A 16,345-nucleotide genomic window follows, 5' to 3' on the forward strand; every position below is an offset into this window, starting at 1 on the left:
AGTACCCAGTCATTCAGGACAAATTATGGAACAATTGCAATTTTTTCTATCAAACAGAATCCAAATTGACAAGAACTCAGCATTTCAGCAAAGTAGAAATCAGAAATACACAAAGCCAAAATATCTTGAGGAACCAGTTATTTTAAAATCAATAATCATTATTTTTCAAGCTTCACCCACTTGTATTTCCTATCACAAGAACCAAAGCATTTTCCTGAGGATGTCTGCACGGCCATGTAGTTATACCAGGGTTTCAAGTAGCATTTGATCTGAATGATGATGGGTGAAAACATACTCTGAAATACAGACTGGACATAACAAAGATGGCCATGCCAGGTAAAATCACATATTTAGTGACCAGTACCTTGTTCTCTATAGTGGCCAACAGCAGATGACAAGGCCAAGCAATAGTTGTATTTCCGAGAATACTCTCACAACATTCAGTGGCCTGTGGTTAAAGGCATATCCTGTGCAAGAAGTGTTTTTTTCATAATTCTTGCTGGATTCTTCCATGAATTTGTCCATTTACTCTCCCTATAGTTACTGTAGATCTTCAAAGTTAAGTTATCAAGGGATTTTCTGTTTCTTCAGATATTCTATGCCTCTAAGACTGAAATCTTTTTAAATATCAGAGTCTACCAATACTTGTTCTTTAATCACGTGTGCCTTCCAGCACATACAACTAAGGGAAAGATAGCTGCAGTTTCCCTCAGAGAGATGTTTTACAGATCTCTGAACTGCAAAAGCTGCCTTAGCCAAATTGGTTACAGCATGGTTTGATATTGTTGGAGATTCCCTTCAGTACTCCTTTTTTGAGGCAAAGACGAGCCTAGATTAAGTGAGCCATTTCTATTCATTTCACAGCCAGAGACCTCAATTTTCCAGATCCTTTTAGTTGAGACTACAACTATCAGGAAATGTTTTTTCATGTGTTTAGATATGTTTTAAAAAGTATAAAAATAAATCTCTCTCATAAGCTTCATGGAACACATAATACAAGTCTCAGATTTACAAAGCATTTAAAGGATACATATCACTCATAATACAAAGCTGGAGACTCATAAGGCTGCAATGTGGTAAGTGGTGTCAAGACACTAACGAATGTTTTGAGAAACTCAAGTTTTCACTCAGGAAGAGCAAAAGGAGACAGCACAATCATACCTGATGAGGACTATGGCAAACACAAAAGAAGGACATAAGTGGAGCAGCAATGACTGTACGGAGTGACATCTCCAGAGAACACATCTCCTCAACATGGAGTTCTCACAGGCTAAAATAGGCTGTAGTTCACATTCCTGAACATCCTGTCTTCTTTCTTTCTGCCTTTTTTGGCCCATTTCTTACACCTAGTGATAGCAGGACTGAAACACTGTCCCATTCTTTATAACGCTACTGTCACCACATGTGATTACAAAGACAGATGTGAAAAAAGAAAATCAGTTTCTGATGCAGGGATCTTGAATATATTGATTATGCCAGTAAGGTGACATGGGAAAAGCAGTCAATTGCAGGGGGTCAGTTCAGTTACGAACAGACTTGTGTGCTGTGGTATGCATTTGCGACATGTTGCACATAAGAACACATGAACATTCCTCTAATGAGAAGTGTGCTAACGGGATATACTTTTCATTCTGTGATACCAGAGAGGAAGGGCCTTTATTTAACAAGTTCCTAGATAGGAAGTAGCTGACAGACAAACCACAGACCTCAAATCATGCTCCGTATAGATATGCTGAGCTATAACCTTGAATGGGAAAAATCAACTCAGACCCTTATTGGGTGAGGAACTTCAACAGCCCAGTCAAGTGCTGAGCCGGACACATGTTCATGAAACAACCCACTGTGAAATAAGGCTAGACCTGAAACATCATGAGACCTCTGACCTTGTAACCTACTTGGAGGGAGCTAAGGTTTTGATGACTTCTTTTTTTTTCTTCTACTTCTTTCACTGCAGCCAATTAGTGGGAAGCTTGAAGATGAGGAAAAGTTCCTTTGACCAACATCATTTTGGGAGAGAGGTCACCTTTATGCAGAAATGTGGGTGCATTTCCCTGACCTGTGGCTTCAGTTAGAATTTTTGAGAGTTGCAGTATGACATTCTGGGAGGCTTTCTGAATCTGGTCAATATTGTAATAGTAAAATCATCTGTGGTTAAACGGAGGTAAACAACAAATCAGCAACAGGGACTCAGACAAAATGTCCAGGTACTTATGCAAGACACAAGATGGGTCTGGTCAGGAGAGAAGATAAGCTGAAACAGAAGCTAGTCCTGGATCTAGCAACAAATATGTTTGTGTTGAGGATCAATGGGAGTCAACTGTTTACTAGATAAAGTAGACCTGCTATGCCTTTTCTTTATCGTTTTTAGATGTCTTTGTGACCCACAACCAGGGTCAAGGCTACTGAAAATGGAAGAAAATCTTTTTTGAGCCTTGCAGCAATCCCTTGTGGCCAGAAAGTCTTCATGGTATGAGAAAAGAAGGAATGACAAAAAAGCTACTCTCCTTAAATACCTTTTCCTGAAATTATCCCTTTTGTACTAGCTGACTTACAGTCCAAAGATGTTCTTTTCTTCTGAACAATGGAGGAATCAGAGTTTACTTCTGTGGTAGACCTTGAATGATCAAAGCTACTTAGATCTGAGGCTGATCCGATACATCTGCCCCATGACTAGTATTGCAGCTTCTCTTTTCTTCTGAGGCAAAGAGGTCCATGACTACTTGGATTAAGTTGTTTATATAGTCAAGTCACTGAATTGCCACTGAATATAGTTGTCAATGAATCAAGTCACTCAATTGGCAGTTACAGAACACATTATTTTCAGTTCTTTGCCATAACAGATAGACAGCCATGACAGCTTAGTGTTTCACAGCATACTGCAGAAACAAACGCTGTGTTGGAATCAGCACACAGGACTATTTCCTATGAACTGGACAGTATTGGGGTAGTATCTTCATAACATAAGTGATTTGGAACATAAGAACATAAATTTCATAGTTGTCTGTGGAAACAAGGTCTTGCAAATTAAGAGCCAAAAGACAGTCTTGAAGATCCTGAAAATGCATTACAGTTGTCACATTGAAACAGCAGCTGAATTTATTATGTTATCAGCATTCTGGATTAAAGACCCAAACTCATTTTTCTTCAGTGTTAAGAAATATTGAGAACAAATGACTCAGCAAGTCATTTGGAATTCAGCCAGTAGTTGGAGCACTCCCACTTTCAACTAGAGAACATTATCTTTTTAAGATATTTCTTGTGCAAAATGTCTCTGAAGAGTTACAAGGAAGGAATGTTAGGAAAGCATCTAGGCCATTGTTTCTCAAACATACTGATCAAAGGTCATCTGACTGAAATACTCTTGAAAGGACATCTAACATGTCTCAGAAAATGATATAACACTCCTATGTTCTGACACAGCATGGATGTACTAGTCTATTAAAAAAAGTCAGACTTTTTTTTTTTAAACAAAGATGAAACATCCTTTTTTGCCATAACCTCATTCTAAAAAATGATTCAACAATTTCATAAGAATTTGTATTTTCAGAATAAAATTTGAATTCCAATTAAAAAAAAATCAGCCCAAACCAGACACCATGAACAGACAACAGAATTCTGAGCAACATTATGAGCACCTAAAAACAAAGGTTTACAATGGTGTAACACACATTAAATATTGCATTGTCATTAGCCCCAAATGATTACGTATTAAATATGCTTTATGTGTTTATTATTATAATACTTTATAATGAAGGCAAACTTTAAAGTAAAAGGTATTTGGCTGACAAATATGAAAGCATTTCTTGAGCTTTCATGAATTATATCAAATAACAGACAAGCAGCATCATAGCCTGCTTTTAGATGTTCAATTTGATATATCTGAGTACCACATAACTGGCTGAGATTTTCATACCGAGATTGATTCCCTGCCACAACAAAATAAAAGTAATGTTGATAGAGAAAATGAACAAGAACTAGAAATGGAAGGGAGCGACAAAAAAGAAATAAATAATGAGATATACCAGACATTATAGCTTGTCTTTCTTCAACATTTATTTCTATTATAAATCCCTTGGGGTAACACTGAGCCTTTTTATATATTTTTATCACTATCAACTAAGGAACACTTTTGCTATGCATAATAATAAGCACTTCCTGGAATGGTTAAAGTATAAGCAAATTATTCATTACCTTGTAACTGAGTCCCAATTTCCTTTTTCTTCTGTTACTCCATCAGTAAGGAGATCTTCATTCATTTTATCAGATTTTTTCTGTACCTAGTCATCAAAATAAATGAATACACATACTTTGGAAAGTTAGCTGATAATTACTATTTCAATTGTAATATCTAATTATGGTGGACTTACTAGTTAGCTGGACTAATATCTTATCAATTCCTATTTCAGTAAAATAATTACAGAACTGCCTTAAAACAAACTGTAAAAATGTTACTTCATATTTTTAAAGTATTTTGTACAGAACTTACTGTAAAGAGAAGCAAAGTAATCAATTATGAAAGACTAAATGGGGATTCCTATCTGAAATAAAACAGCATGTTCAAGCCCTCTGTACTTATTTATGCAAACAGTAACTAAAATTATGCTGAATTGTGGCTCATTTTCCTCCTTGATGAAAGATTAACTCATGATTTTGTGATCCGCTATCAGTTGACAGAGGAAAGGTAGTAGGGTGTTGCATCATGCAAGGAACTTGGAAGAAGGGAAATTGTGATTCTCATAACCTGTTCACAAGGAGAAAGTGACAAATCTGTCACTGAACCCATATAACTTATGCAATTTCTGCTGTTTTACACAGATGCTTAATAAAGGCTCAAAATTAATTTGTTGGCTGACTATACTCCTTGATTAAAAGATTATTATTTTTGAAACTCAAATAGACAAATTAAGTGTTTGAATATATTCAGTTATACCCATATTATTTTCATTTGTTTATACTGTCAAGCTAACACATACAGATTTCTACTCACACTAAATCATGTGCCTTTTTAGCTAATGCTTCTGAAGCCATATCCTAGATATGACTGAAGTGATTCTATAGTTCAACTGAATTTAAATCAGACATGATATAATGTATATATTCTAGTTATTAGCTTAACATGCATGACCTTTCACTTAAAATAATTTTCCTATTTTGACCCAAATGGTACCCTTTTACCTTTTCTCTGTGGTTTAGAGGCAGGCTCTGCACCCCTCACAGAGAGTTACAAATTTTCTCATGGTCCTGGAAATTTTCAGTTACAGGAGTGGGGAAGAGACTCAGGAAAAATATGTGGCTTTCTTATTTCCTCTTTGTATTTATGTTTACATTGCTTTCTCTCCCTCTCAAGGTCTAAAATTAAGATATAATGTGCCAAGCGCACCTACACAAAACAAATCTTCACAAAAAAAGTAGAAGACATGTAATACTGTGAGGTTCTTTCTCCTTAAAATAATTTATGTTTCGTTATCTATTTTTGATGTATCATGAAGAATGAAAATAACGGAATTTCACTTACATAAATTTGGTAACTTAGAGTAGAATTTAACACTCCTAATTTTAGCTTCCAAAAACTTTAGCATCTAGACTAAAATATTCATTTAACACCCCCACCTCCACTCCCTAGTCATTGGAGACAACTGGGTGGCTCTAGACGGGGGTTCATCCCCCTTATTTTAAATACATAATTGAGATTGGATGAAAAGTCCTCTGGACTGTCTTCCTCCTTACACTGACCGCAGAGGGACCTTAAGGCAACTAGTTCAGACTACACATCATACCTTAGACAGATACACATATAGCTTAAGCTAGATGAGATGAATCCTATACATATTTTTTAACAACTATTTAATGATTTTCCATGCAAGTAGTGTAGCCCAAGTGGATTAAATTAACTACATTAATTCACACATCCCTTCTCTATTTAATTATACAAAATCTAAAGATTATATTCCAGTATGCATCTTCCAATTAAATATAGCCTAAGACATGTGAGCATTATTCATGTTTGATATAAAAAAATAGAACAGACAGAAAGGATCTCTTTACATACTTGGACTTTGATAATTTTGCTTCTGAAGTTGTTTAATACCACAATAACATCTGCCAGGTCAGCTACAGAATCTGTTCCTTCATGGCTGTGAGGGGAAAAACACCATGCAAACATACTGCCTCATTAACACATGCATTATCACTTGTGCTTAATTACAGTATAAGGTTTAGGACTGTTGATATTTACTGAAACAAAATTTCTTCACTTGCACCTAATTATATCTTAACCTTAGAACCTTTCTGAGTTTTATTCATCACTAGACATTGTTCACAGTTGTAGCCCTCACTTTTTAATTTGGATTTTTACAGGAAATTTTATCAACCAGTCAAGAAAACCAGACATCTAAAGCTGTATATTATGCAGGTATTTATTATACTAAAATACATTAAACTGTCTATTATTTTTCAAATACAAAAACCACACATATCCTAGAAATTGCCGCATGACTGCACTAAATCTACTTTTAAAATAAAACTGCTTTAAAGTCTGGGGCAAGCTGCACCACAGTGTTGAAATATTAAGATTGGCTTTCAACTGGTTGACTTTGGTAACTGTATCCCTACTGACATGGCTGCAGCAATGCAGCATATGCACATTTGTCTTACTGAATGCCAGTTTAAAGCCATTCAGGCATCTCCAAACTGTACTGCAGCCCACTGAGAAAGAAGTATGAAAAATGTTGCCATCTCTCTCTGATGTAGTGTAATAACATACTTCTCAAATCCCATAGTTTTTGTATCTCAGAAGCCCCTATACTTTCCCTTCAGTCGTTTTCTTTCTTTTTGCAGTATTAGCTTTTACTTGCTAAGACTAAATGGATGAAATACTGATTTCAGAAAGTAATCTGCTACCCCTTAGTCTTGACTTATTTTTGTCTAGAAAAGAGAACTATTCAAATTTTGCTTCAATCTGTTTCATGGTACTTACCTAAAAATGACAGGATTTTATACATTTACACACATTTTCTATTCAACTATTTTTTATAAAATGTGCCTACAGTCTCTAAGTTTCATGGAGATGGCTGATTCCTGCACAAAAGAATCTGCTCAGCATTATCTTGACCTCTCCAATCTCTTAGTTATATTTTCACACTTTTACAATATCACATATATGAACACTGGGCCAAGAACTGTCTTTTTATCACAGGGATATACAGTACTAAAAACAAAAGGGCACAGATCTCTACTTTAAATAAACTATGTGATAACAAGCTCTATAGATGGTAACATCAGAGCCAACCACAAACTGCTTTTTGCAAGGCAAGCAGCTGGCACAGTCAAAATTTTAAAGAGTGTTTTCAATTTTTTGTCAGTTTTTCCACAATTTTTTTCTATTGTTCACTAAGTTATCTCAAAATCTTCATGTTCTGAACTCTTTAGCTAGTGCTGCAGTTCTAAGGATGAATATAATCTTCCAAAGTCTTTACAATATTCTCTAAAAATATTTGGTTTGGCCATAAATTTAATAATTTAATCATTTAATAGTTTAATAATTTAATGATTTAATTTAACTTTGCCTCCCTAAATCTCTTCACTGGATCCCTCATTGTCAACTCCATCTTTACTCAACTCCAACTGTTTTCACTCTGTGTGATGTTTTCACTCGGAGTGATGAATTTCCAGCCTAATATGAACAATGTAATGAAGATAATGATAGTTACCATTAGTTACCCTGGATAGTTAATCCTGGTCTCAAGATCCAATTTGTCTGTTTCTCCAGTCACATCTTTGTATACTTCCCACTATCACACTACGGTAACAGCTTTTCTTGACCAAGTCTGTCTCTTTATTTCTAGTGAAACCAACTATATTCTCAATGGGTACTTACAAACTAAGATATTTCTTGCTTTTAGGTAAGTATCTTTCTGAAAGAAAATTGAGTCCAACATACTGTCCTCTAATCTTAAATCAGTGTGCTGAATCTTATACAGGACCTCTTCTCCTTTTCTTTGTGTGAATGATATTCTGGATGTTGTAATTTTATTCATGTACAGATACACATTTCACATGAGTGATTATGGGAGTAAGGTTCTGAATGTCAGCTGGTGTTTGCAAGAACTGGGATCATGATTTACAAACTCCCTTAACAAGTCCAGTAAGGAATGCTGTGTTTTGTCCATGAGTGAGGTACCTAAAGCACTCTTGGATGCTGTTAGCATAACTACTTTGTTTGTAAACTCACTGAAGGTAGGCACAGCTTCCTTTTTAAGTCTCTGCAAAACATCTTGCATATTGACTTCATTGTTGTATAATTGTTGTATAGAACTAAACATGTCTAGCAGACTAGTTAGGTCAAAACTTTGCTCTGTTTCAAAACACATAGATACTTTTAATATAAATGCATTTTAATTTTCTTCATGGAGAAAAGAACATTTAAGTTCAATAAATGAAGACCCTTTAAAATAATAATAATAATAATAATAAAAAAACAACAACCCCCACCTTGCCTAAATTACAAAAAATACAACTTTCAGTTACACAGTCTGCATAACAATATATCCACCTTTCTTTTTCAAAATGAAATATTTAGTAAGAACTTATATGTTCTTATTATAAACAATTTTCTGCTAAGTCTTGATTTTGTGATACTTACCTAAGTTCTCCTACCAACATTACAAAGTTAAAGCTCAAATATGTAGCACTCAGACTAAAATACTGCTGCAGAGTATATCAATTTTAGTATTGCTAGCATTCAGAGTTATTTATTAATTACAAATTCATCTACAAGTATAACTGCTTCAAATTAATGATCTTTGTTATAAGTAGTGTTTGAAAAAAAATGCTTATTCCAAAAGCTGTCTATTTACACAGACAACGAATAAATTACCTCTATATTGGATGCTAAAATGAGAGAAGCAAAATATGCCTTGAGGTGTGATACATGCTGTAACTTCAAAATCCTATTCACCCCTAAAACTCCTATGACAATGTACAAGCCTGTGCCTCAAAGAGAACAGGCCATCTTACAACTGAATGAGAGGGTATTACTTGTATACAAGAATAGAGAATATCTTTATATCCTGCAATACCTCTTGGCTAAATTTCATGCTGTCAAATTGTTGCTGGAGTTCTGGTGACATTTTGATATTACTAACATTGACATCACTAACAGCAACTCCCAAACATAGTTTAGCTGTTGTATTCTAAACCTGTGGTTTGTAATAATCAAATGAAATAAACATTATTGTTTATATTCTTCATCCCGTATTAATTTTACATAACTTAGCTGAGCTCATTTCAAGCTTATTGGTATTACTTCTTCTTAAAGAAAATCAGTAGTCTTAAAAAACTGCAGATGTTTTAAGTTCCCTTTGATTAAACCTAGAAAGTAGAGCAGTTTTGTTCCATTTTATTTCATTTTTCTGTTCAACAATAGCTTGCATGCTGCATTTTTTTCCACCATGATATCTTTTATAAATCACTTAATATATTTTAAGATTTGAATCTTAAACTAGACAAACGATACAGCTACAGTTGGTGGAGATTAAGTGAACTTCTTAAGATAAAGACAATTTTTTTCTGCTTTTGCGACACAGTGTGAGTGGTTTCTGGAAAAACATAAATTGAAAACTGCAAGGAAATGGGATGAACCTAACATGCCATTAACATTACTTCCTGAAACACTGAAATTGATGCATTAACTAAATAATCAAAACAGCAAACATTCATCTTTTTTTTTCGTTTTTTAACAGTAGCTGGTGACTAAACATCATATGAATCTGTATGTTCCTGAAATCTGAGTAATAATAAATATCATATAAGGAAATAGACCTGTTTCAGCCCACAGAATTACAGGGAGAAAAAAAAACTGAATGGAAACTGAAATAAAACAATGTTGTTTCTCTAGAAGGAACCAGATCCAAAACTTCAAGAGGAACCATAATAAGTTACAGATCTATGCTGTCACATAAAACATGAGAAAAAGAAGATGCTAAGGAATATTTGGAATGACAGCTAGCATATGTTCCTTGTGGAAGCTGACCATGGAAATTACAGCTCTGTAAGCCCCATAGGTGGCACCTAAATGCCAGTAACTGCAGTACAATATGACTTTTCTTTCCACACACAGGAGTTTCTTTCAAGAGAGATGGTGCAGTCAAAACACAATCAGGGTACAGAATCAGTCCAAGGAATTGAAAAGTGCTTCTAAGTCCCTACATTAAGGTGCAACCACAGTGATTCTTAGATGACTAAAAATCACGCTGAATTGATTGAAGAAAATGCCTAGAGTTGAAATGAATATAATGCTTCTGTTCAAAAGGGATGCTACTCATAAATAATACTGCTTTCAGAGGCACCCTCAGGGCTGAAAAATTCTGAGAGGGAAATTGATGGTACTTGCTCAAGCTGATCAAGACACTGTTGGAGGGTTAGGTATGCAATGCTACAGGCAGACATATTGGTGAATCTACACGTTAGGTATATCAGGAATATCAAAATATTAATCAACAAAAATGCTAGAGACATTTCTACAGAATTTAGTGCAGATGGTTGCATGATAATGCTAACCATGCTCTGAACTGACAGGGCAGTCTGGTAGCTGTGTAGCTATGTGGTAAGAGATTCTGCCAGTGTCTAACCTAGCTGAGTGCCTTAGGCATATTACGTATTAACGTATCAAAATGGATTCAAGTATAGACAGAGTTTTCAAACAACTGCTTATTTTTCCATAGCAGACATGCCTCTTCAGATCTTACAAGATTTTCTAGATAAGATATCAAAGAGGAGTGAGATATTGTTGAGTTTCAACACCAAGAACAAAGCAGTAAATGAAACGTGTAGAAAACAATCTAGTTGGATAGATAAAAATTCATCTCACAGAGCACACACTGTTGTATTTCCACAGCAACTCTGACCATGTCTTGATTCCATATCAAGATGTGACAGGACTCAAGGACTGGAAGGAAACTACAGTGCACTCTAGTGTAAATGTGCACATTTTTTGGAAGTCAGCATGTGGCCTGTATGCACCCACTGAAACAAGAACTGTAGGGCACCCTGTAGAACACTTGTACCCTAAAATGTTTGTCCACAGGTTTGTCAGGGAATGGTCACCAAAGACTGAAAAGAATTAGAGGTATGGGGGCAATAAGGGAGTGCTCCAGGGAGAGCATGATACAGGAGGCTCTCCCACTTCCCCTGAGAAAGTGGCATGAATGGTGGCTCATCTCGGGTGCCTGTCCATGAATGCACTCAGGATGGGAAACAAACATGAGGAATTACAAGTTTCACAGCCAAAAAGCTATGATCTCATTAGGATCAGAGACATATGGTGGGAGAGCTCCCATGACTGCAGTGCTTTGATGGACAGATGAAGGCGCCTTAGGAAGGACAGACAGAGAAGTCAAGGAAGAGGGTTTGTGCCCAACACAAAGGAGTGGGCTGAATTCATAGAGCTTTGCCATGGAACAGGGAGCAACCCCATTAAGAGTTTATGGGTAAGGATCAAAGAGAGCAAGGCAACATTGTTGTGGGTGTCTTAAGCAGGCTGATCAGGAAAAGAAAGTAAATGAAGCCTTTACAAAACCAGAAGCAGCTTTACTAACGTAGGCCCTGGTTCTCTTGGGAGGGACTTCAGATCCCAACATCTGATGGAAAGGCAACATGGCAGGACACAAGCAAAGACTACCAAAGTGCGTAGAGAACAGTTTCTTGACACAGGTGAATGACACAAAAAGTAGGGGAGGCTTTCTGCTGGACTTGCTACTCACAAATAAGGAAGAAGGGATAGAAGGTCAGTGGCAGCCTTGGCTTCACCATGAGATGGTGGAGCTTATCATCCTGAGAGAAGTGAAAAAGGCAAATAGAATTACAGCTTTGGATTTCAGGAGAGTAGCTTTCCTCTTGCTCAGGGACCTGTCCAGGGTTGGCAGGATCCCTTGGGAGACTGTCCTGAAGGGTGAAGAGGTTGAGGAGAGCTGGTTGGTCTTCAAGCACAACCTCCTCCAAGTACAAGAACGGTCCATTCCAGTGGGCAGAAAGTTGAGCAAGTGTGACAGGATGAAAAAGACACTGACATGCTGGAGGGAGCCCAGCAGAGGGCCAACAAGACAGTTAAGTTGAAGCACAATATATACAAGGAGAGGCTGAGAAAATCATGTTTGTTTAGTCTTAACAAGAAAAGACTAAGATGGTATCTTATGGTTGTCTTCAGCTACCCAAGGGGAGGTCACAGAGAAGACAGAATCAGACTAAACTTGTAAGTTCACAGTGAAAGCAGAAGAGGTAATAGACACTAGCTGCAAAAAGAGAAATTCTGATCAGATATTAGGAAAAAAATTTCACAAGGAAGGTGGCAAACACTGAAACAGGTGGCCCAGAGAAGGTGTGGAATCTCCCATCCTTATAGATACTCAAAACTAGTCTGGACAAGGTCCTGAGTAACCTGATCTAACTAGGAAGTCAGATACTACTTTGAAGTTGGTAGTAGAAACATATGCAAATTAATGCATGTGGAAAAAAAGAAACCTAATGATACTTATACAATAAGTAGACCTAATTAGCTCTTATTTCCCAGGAAAGAGATCTTGGAGACTGTAGATCTCTGTAGTTTTCTGTGAATGTCAGCTCAGTGTCTAGCAATATTGAAAAAGGAAGATAGGATGCTAGTATTTACTTGAAAATGAATTGAGAACCAATCAGGAATTTAACAATGTTGTTGTGTAAATGCATGCTGCAACCACAACATGAATGTGTCTTTCCTCCTGGTCACTCCTCTCAAAAAGATAGGGCAGAACGAGATAAGGCACAGGTAAGAGCAACAATGATGATCAGAGATAGGGACGGCCTCTGCAAGAGGAAAGACTGTGTTAGGACTTTTCAGTTTAGCAATGAGAAATCTGAAGGAAAATAAGAAAGAGGTTTATAATATTATGAACACAAATCCATCCACATTTATTACAGAGAAATAATTGTATTTATGTCAGGTAAATTCAAACAGAAAACTAGACGTAGAGTGGATTAGTTCCTTCTTCTTAATAAAACATGCCTTTAAACAATACTTTGAAAACTATAAACCAGTGAATATTTAGTGCTTCAGCTTTATGCTATTTTTCAATTATGGAAACAAAAGTGATTTCAAATTTTAAAACACAGCATAGTATAGTGTAAATAGAACAGATGTCTAATTAGAATGGAGAATTTGCTGAAGAGAACAAAAAAGGCAACTAATATTAAAAGGATGTTGAAAAGATCAAGGCTTTAAACAAAATATACTGCCTCAATGATGATTTCAGAAGAAGTGCTAGATATTACAAAAACATCCTCACAAAACAACTAGTCTGAAATGAAAGACAGTTATCTCTGTTCGGAACCAGAACCTGATTAAAAACAGTATCAGGCCAGAATCATCAGTAAAATCGCACAGATAAATCAAGTCTGGTCTTGGAAATTCAGAATTTGTGATTCCAGGCAGAAATAAAAATTTGTTATGGTATTTAGAATATCAGGAATATAGTCTGACTCCTATCACATACAGTCTGTTTTATTTCCAGGCTCTCAATTTACACATGCAATTTTAGATCATCCCCAAAGGGATTATACAGAACACTTCTTTATTTTGCCACTTAGCTATGCAGAAATATAGTAAAATTGTAGCTATTGAGCTCTACTTTACCAAAAATCCTCCTGAAAAGGGAGACTTTAAATGTTAGTTTTAGGTTTTATAATTCCTCCCACTTACCCTTCCAGCAAATAAAGGTATTTGTTATCAACTTTAAATGATCATTTGCCTCTTGTTCTACTGTTGCATGTTATTTTTGTTTGTTTTTCTTCAGTAATTTCAGAATTTTTAAAAATATGGTGCATTTCAACCAACTCATTTATAAGGTATATGTATGTGTTCTAAAGATAGATTACTACTTACGAAAAAACATGATAAATCTCTTTGGATCTTCCTTCACGCAATCTCAGTGTCCAAGCACCTGGATTTGCTTTCAGCTGAAAATATCCCTATGAAAAAAAAGAAACAAAAAAAAAAGAAAGCAGTTCTGTTAGCTTTTCAAAATCCATCATGTACAAACACAAACATCGATTATCCAACATTCAATACTGCAGCCAAACTTATTAACCTAATGCCATGCTAGCCTTGGAAGTGATGCAGCCAAGTATCATCTTTCCTTTATGTCCATATTAATGTCTCTTAGTGCTCCATTTGTTTCTAGCTGAAATTGAGATGTATACAAAATCTCCATCTACAATAACAAGTAAGCAAGCAGTAAAGAAATTAACTATTAAACAGATCCTAGGATGAAAAGTTTCTTTGAAAATTAAAATTTTTGTCTGGAACAACTTTCCTAGTCAATACAGCTCTTTCACAATTTAGAATCACTGCACACAGCTACACTATGTGAATCCCAGACAAAACAAGGGATGGAACATGAAGAAACATTAAGAGTTTCGTCATGTTGAACACCTTCTAGTATTGAGAAAGTAATCAGTATTCATGTAAAAGCCAAAGATTCACATTTTGTTAAATATGTTATTCCTTATGATACAATTTTCACAAAGAACAGAGAATGGCAGATGGCTAACAGGTCCTACATGTCAAAATCAATATTTCCCTATGAAATTACCTTAGCCAATACAAAATTAACCTTTCACTTCAGAAATAACAAGAACTTCTGCTCTACAATAGCCAAGTACTAAAATGGAAAATATTTTTTAAAGAAAAAGAAAAAGAAAAAGAACAGACTAAGAATTTAAATTACATAAGAAAAGATCATTTTTCTTCTAATGTTTTTATTTGCATTTTAAGCAATCATTATAAATGCTTGTTTTCAGTCTCATAGTATCCAGATGACTTATATAGCCCTCATTATTAAAAATTCAATATGATTATTTTATTATTTTAAATGATATGACAATATGATTAAAATGATATTATATATTATAAATCTGCGTGGTGTTTTCAAAATACTGCTTTCTGGATGTGTCTGCTGATTTCTATTAAGTATAAAGGAAGCATTGATGATTAGCCTGAATTAGATTCCTAACTTTAAATATGTCTAAAATTAGATTACAGAAATCCCACTTGGCAGCATTAATTGGCATTTTCAAGATACAATATTTTCCTGTAGTCATGCTTTTCAAGAGGGAATTGTTGGCTGAACTGGAGAATATATCTCAATTAATGCACAGCATCCATAAAAGCAAAAAATATTGGTTCAATGTCTAAGTTCCTATCCAGAATCAAACATTCCAGACCATGAGCTAAAGGCAGAAAGAAGGTTCTAACTAGACAGTATTTTCAAAGTAATTGTAAGTAGTAAAGTTTCTCTTTCAAAAATTGGTGCTGTCAGAGATTTGTATTCACTGGAAAATGCCTAGAATTGCAACCAGCATAGAAAATCATCTCAAAACAAGGAATGTCTTGCTCCAAGTAAATCTAATTATTAAGCTATTCATTATCATTTCAAACTTTGCAGGTGCAGTGATAGGTTGGTCAAACAATACAAATACAATAGCTAAAATGCAGTAAGTATGACAGAATTCACTAGGCACATAGTGATCTGTTGTGTTAAAGCTTTTTTTTTTTTTCAAAAGCTGACTCACTGGGCTGCACATGCATTTTTCACTGAAATTTCTTCTTACCTCAGAATCCTATTTTTTAATCTCTTCTCCCCCCAAAATTATATGATCATGCTGTCCCATTGCTTATGATTCCTATCTTTTACCTTGTGCAAGAACAGAGACCAAAGTTTTCAATAGCTCTAAGAAACACACATTTCATACAAAACCCAATTTCATACAAAAACAAAGGAAACATATATATAACTCTTATGAGACCTAATGCAGATACAGATTATTTGATGAAGAAAAATGTAGCACACCTCAGTGTTACCTGGAGGATCTCACACTGCCACCTAGCACAAATGCTCAGGTTTTCTTGCATGGAGCTTTTGAAAAGTATATTTATAGGCCATGTGTTTCTGAACAAGACACAAACATGAGTTTACTGTCTGTGCTATATCACCTACTAATTAGCAGGATACTAACAACAAAAACAATTATTTTGGATGACCAGAGAAATTCTCAGGTGTGGACTTGTCCCACTGATGTTTTAAGCGCTTAACTGAGGCATCCAAAATAGGCGCTTTCTTTGCCTGGACCCTTATGTGACAAAAATGGTTACCTTAATCAGAATATAATTCATACCTTATGTTTGTTGGTGGAATCTCCATCTGAAGATATCTATTTGCTATCATCAGCTTAAGGCAACTAGATTGCTAGTTTAGGCACTTCAGTTATGAGTCTAAAATTAGGCTAAATCCAAACCTATCCTGGATCAAAACAGGAA

At 35.4% G+C, this 16,345-nt stretch overlaps 1 protein-coding gene across 4 annotated transcripts in view; it reads right to left on the reverse strand.

Moving 5' to 3' along the window:
• Positions 1-16,345, reverse strand: part of UGGT2 (UDP-glucose glycoprotein glucosyltransferase 2) — a 105,557-nt gene that overhangs the window by 12,844 nt on the left and 76,368 nt on the right. For all 4 annotated transcript variants that reach the window (XM_067293441.1, XM_067293435.1, XM_067293454.1 and 1 more), the window contains 3 exons: positions 13,913-13,998; positions 6,050-6,134; positions 4,192-4,277 (listed from right to left, as the gene is read on the reverse strand). In XM_067293441.1, coding sequence (XP_067149542.1) covers positions 4,192-4,277; positions 6,050-6,134; positions 13,913-13,998 — 257 coding nt within the window. The remainder of the gene's footprint in view (positions 1-4,191; positions 4,278-6,049; positions 6,135-13,912; positions 13,999-16,345) is intronic.

The sequence above is a fragment of the Apteryx mantelli genome, chromosome 1 (genome assembly GCF_036417845.1).
Source record: "Apteryx mantelli isolate bAptMan1 chromosome 1, bAptMan1.hap1, whole genome shotgun sequence".
NCBI classification, from domain to species: Eukaryota; Metazoa; Chordata; class Aves; order Apterygiformes; family Apterygidae; genus Apteryx; species Apteryx mantelli.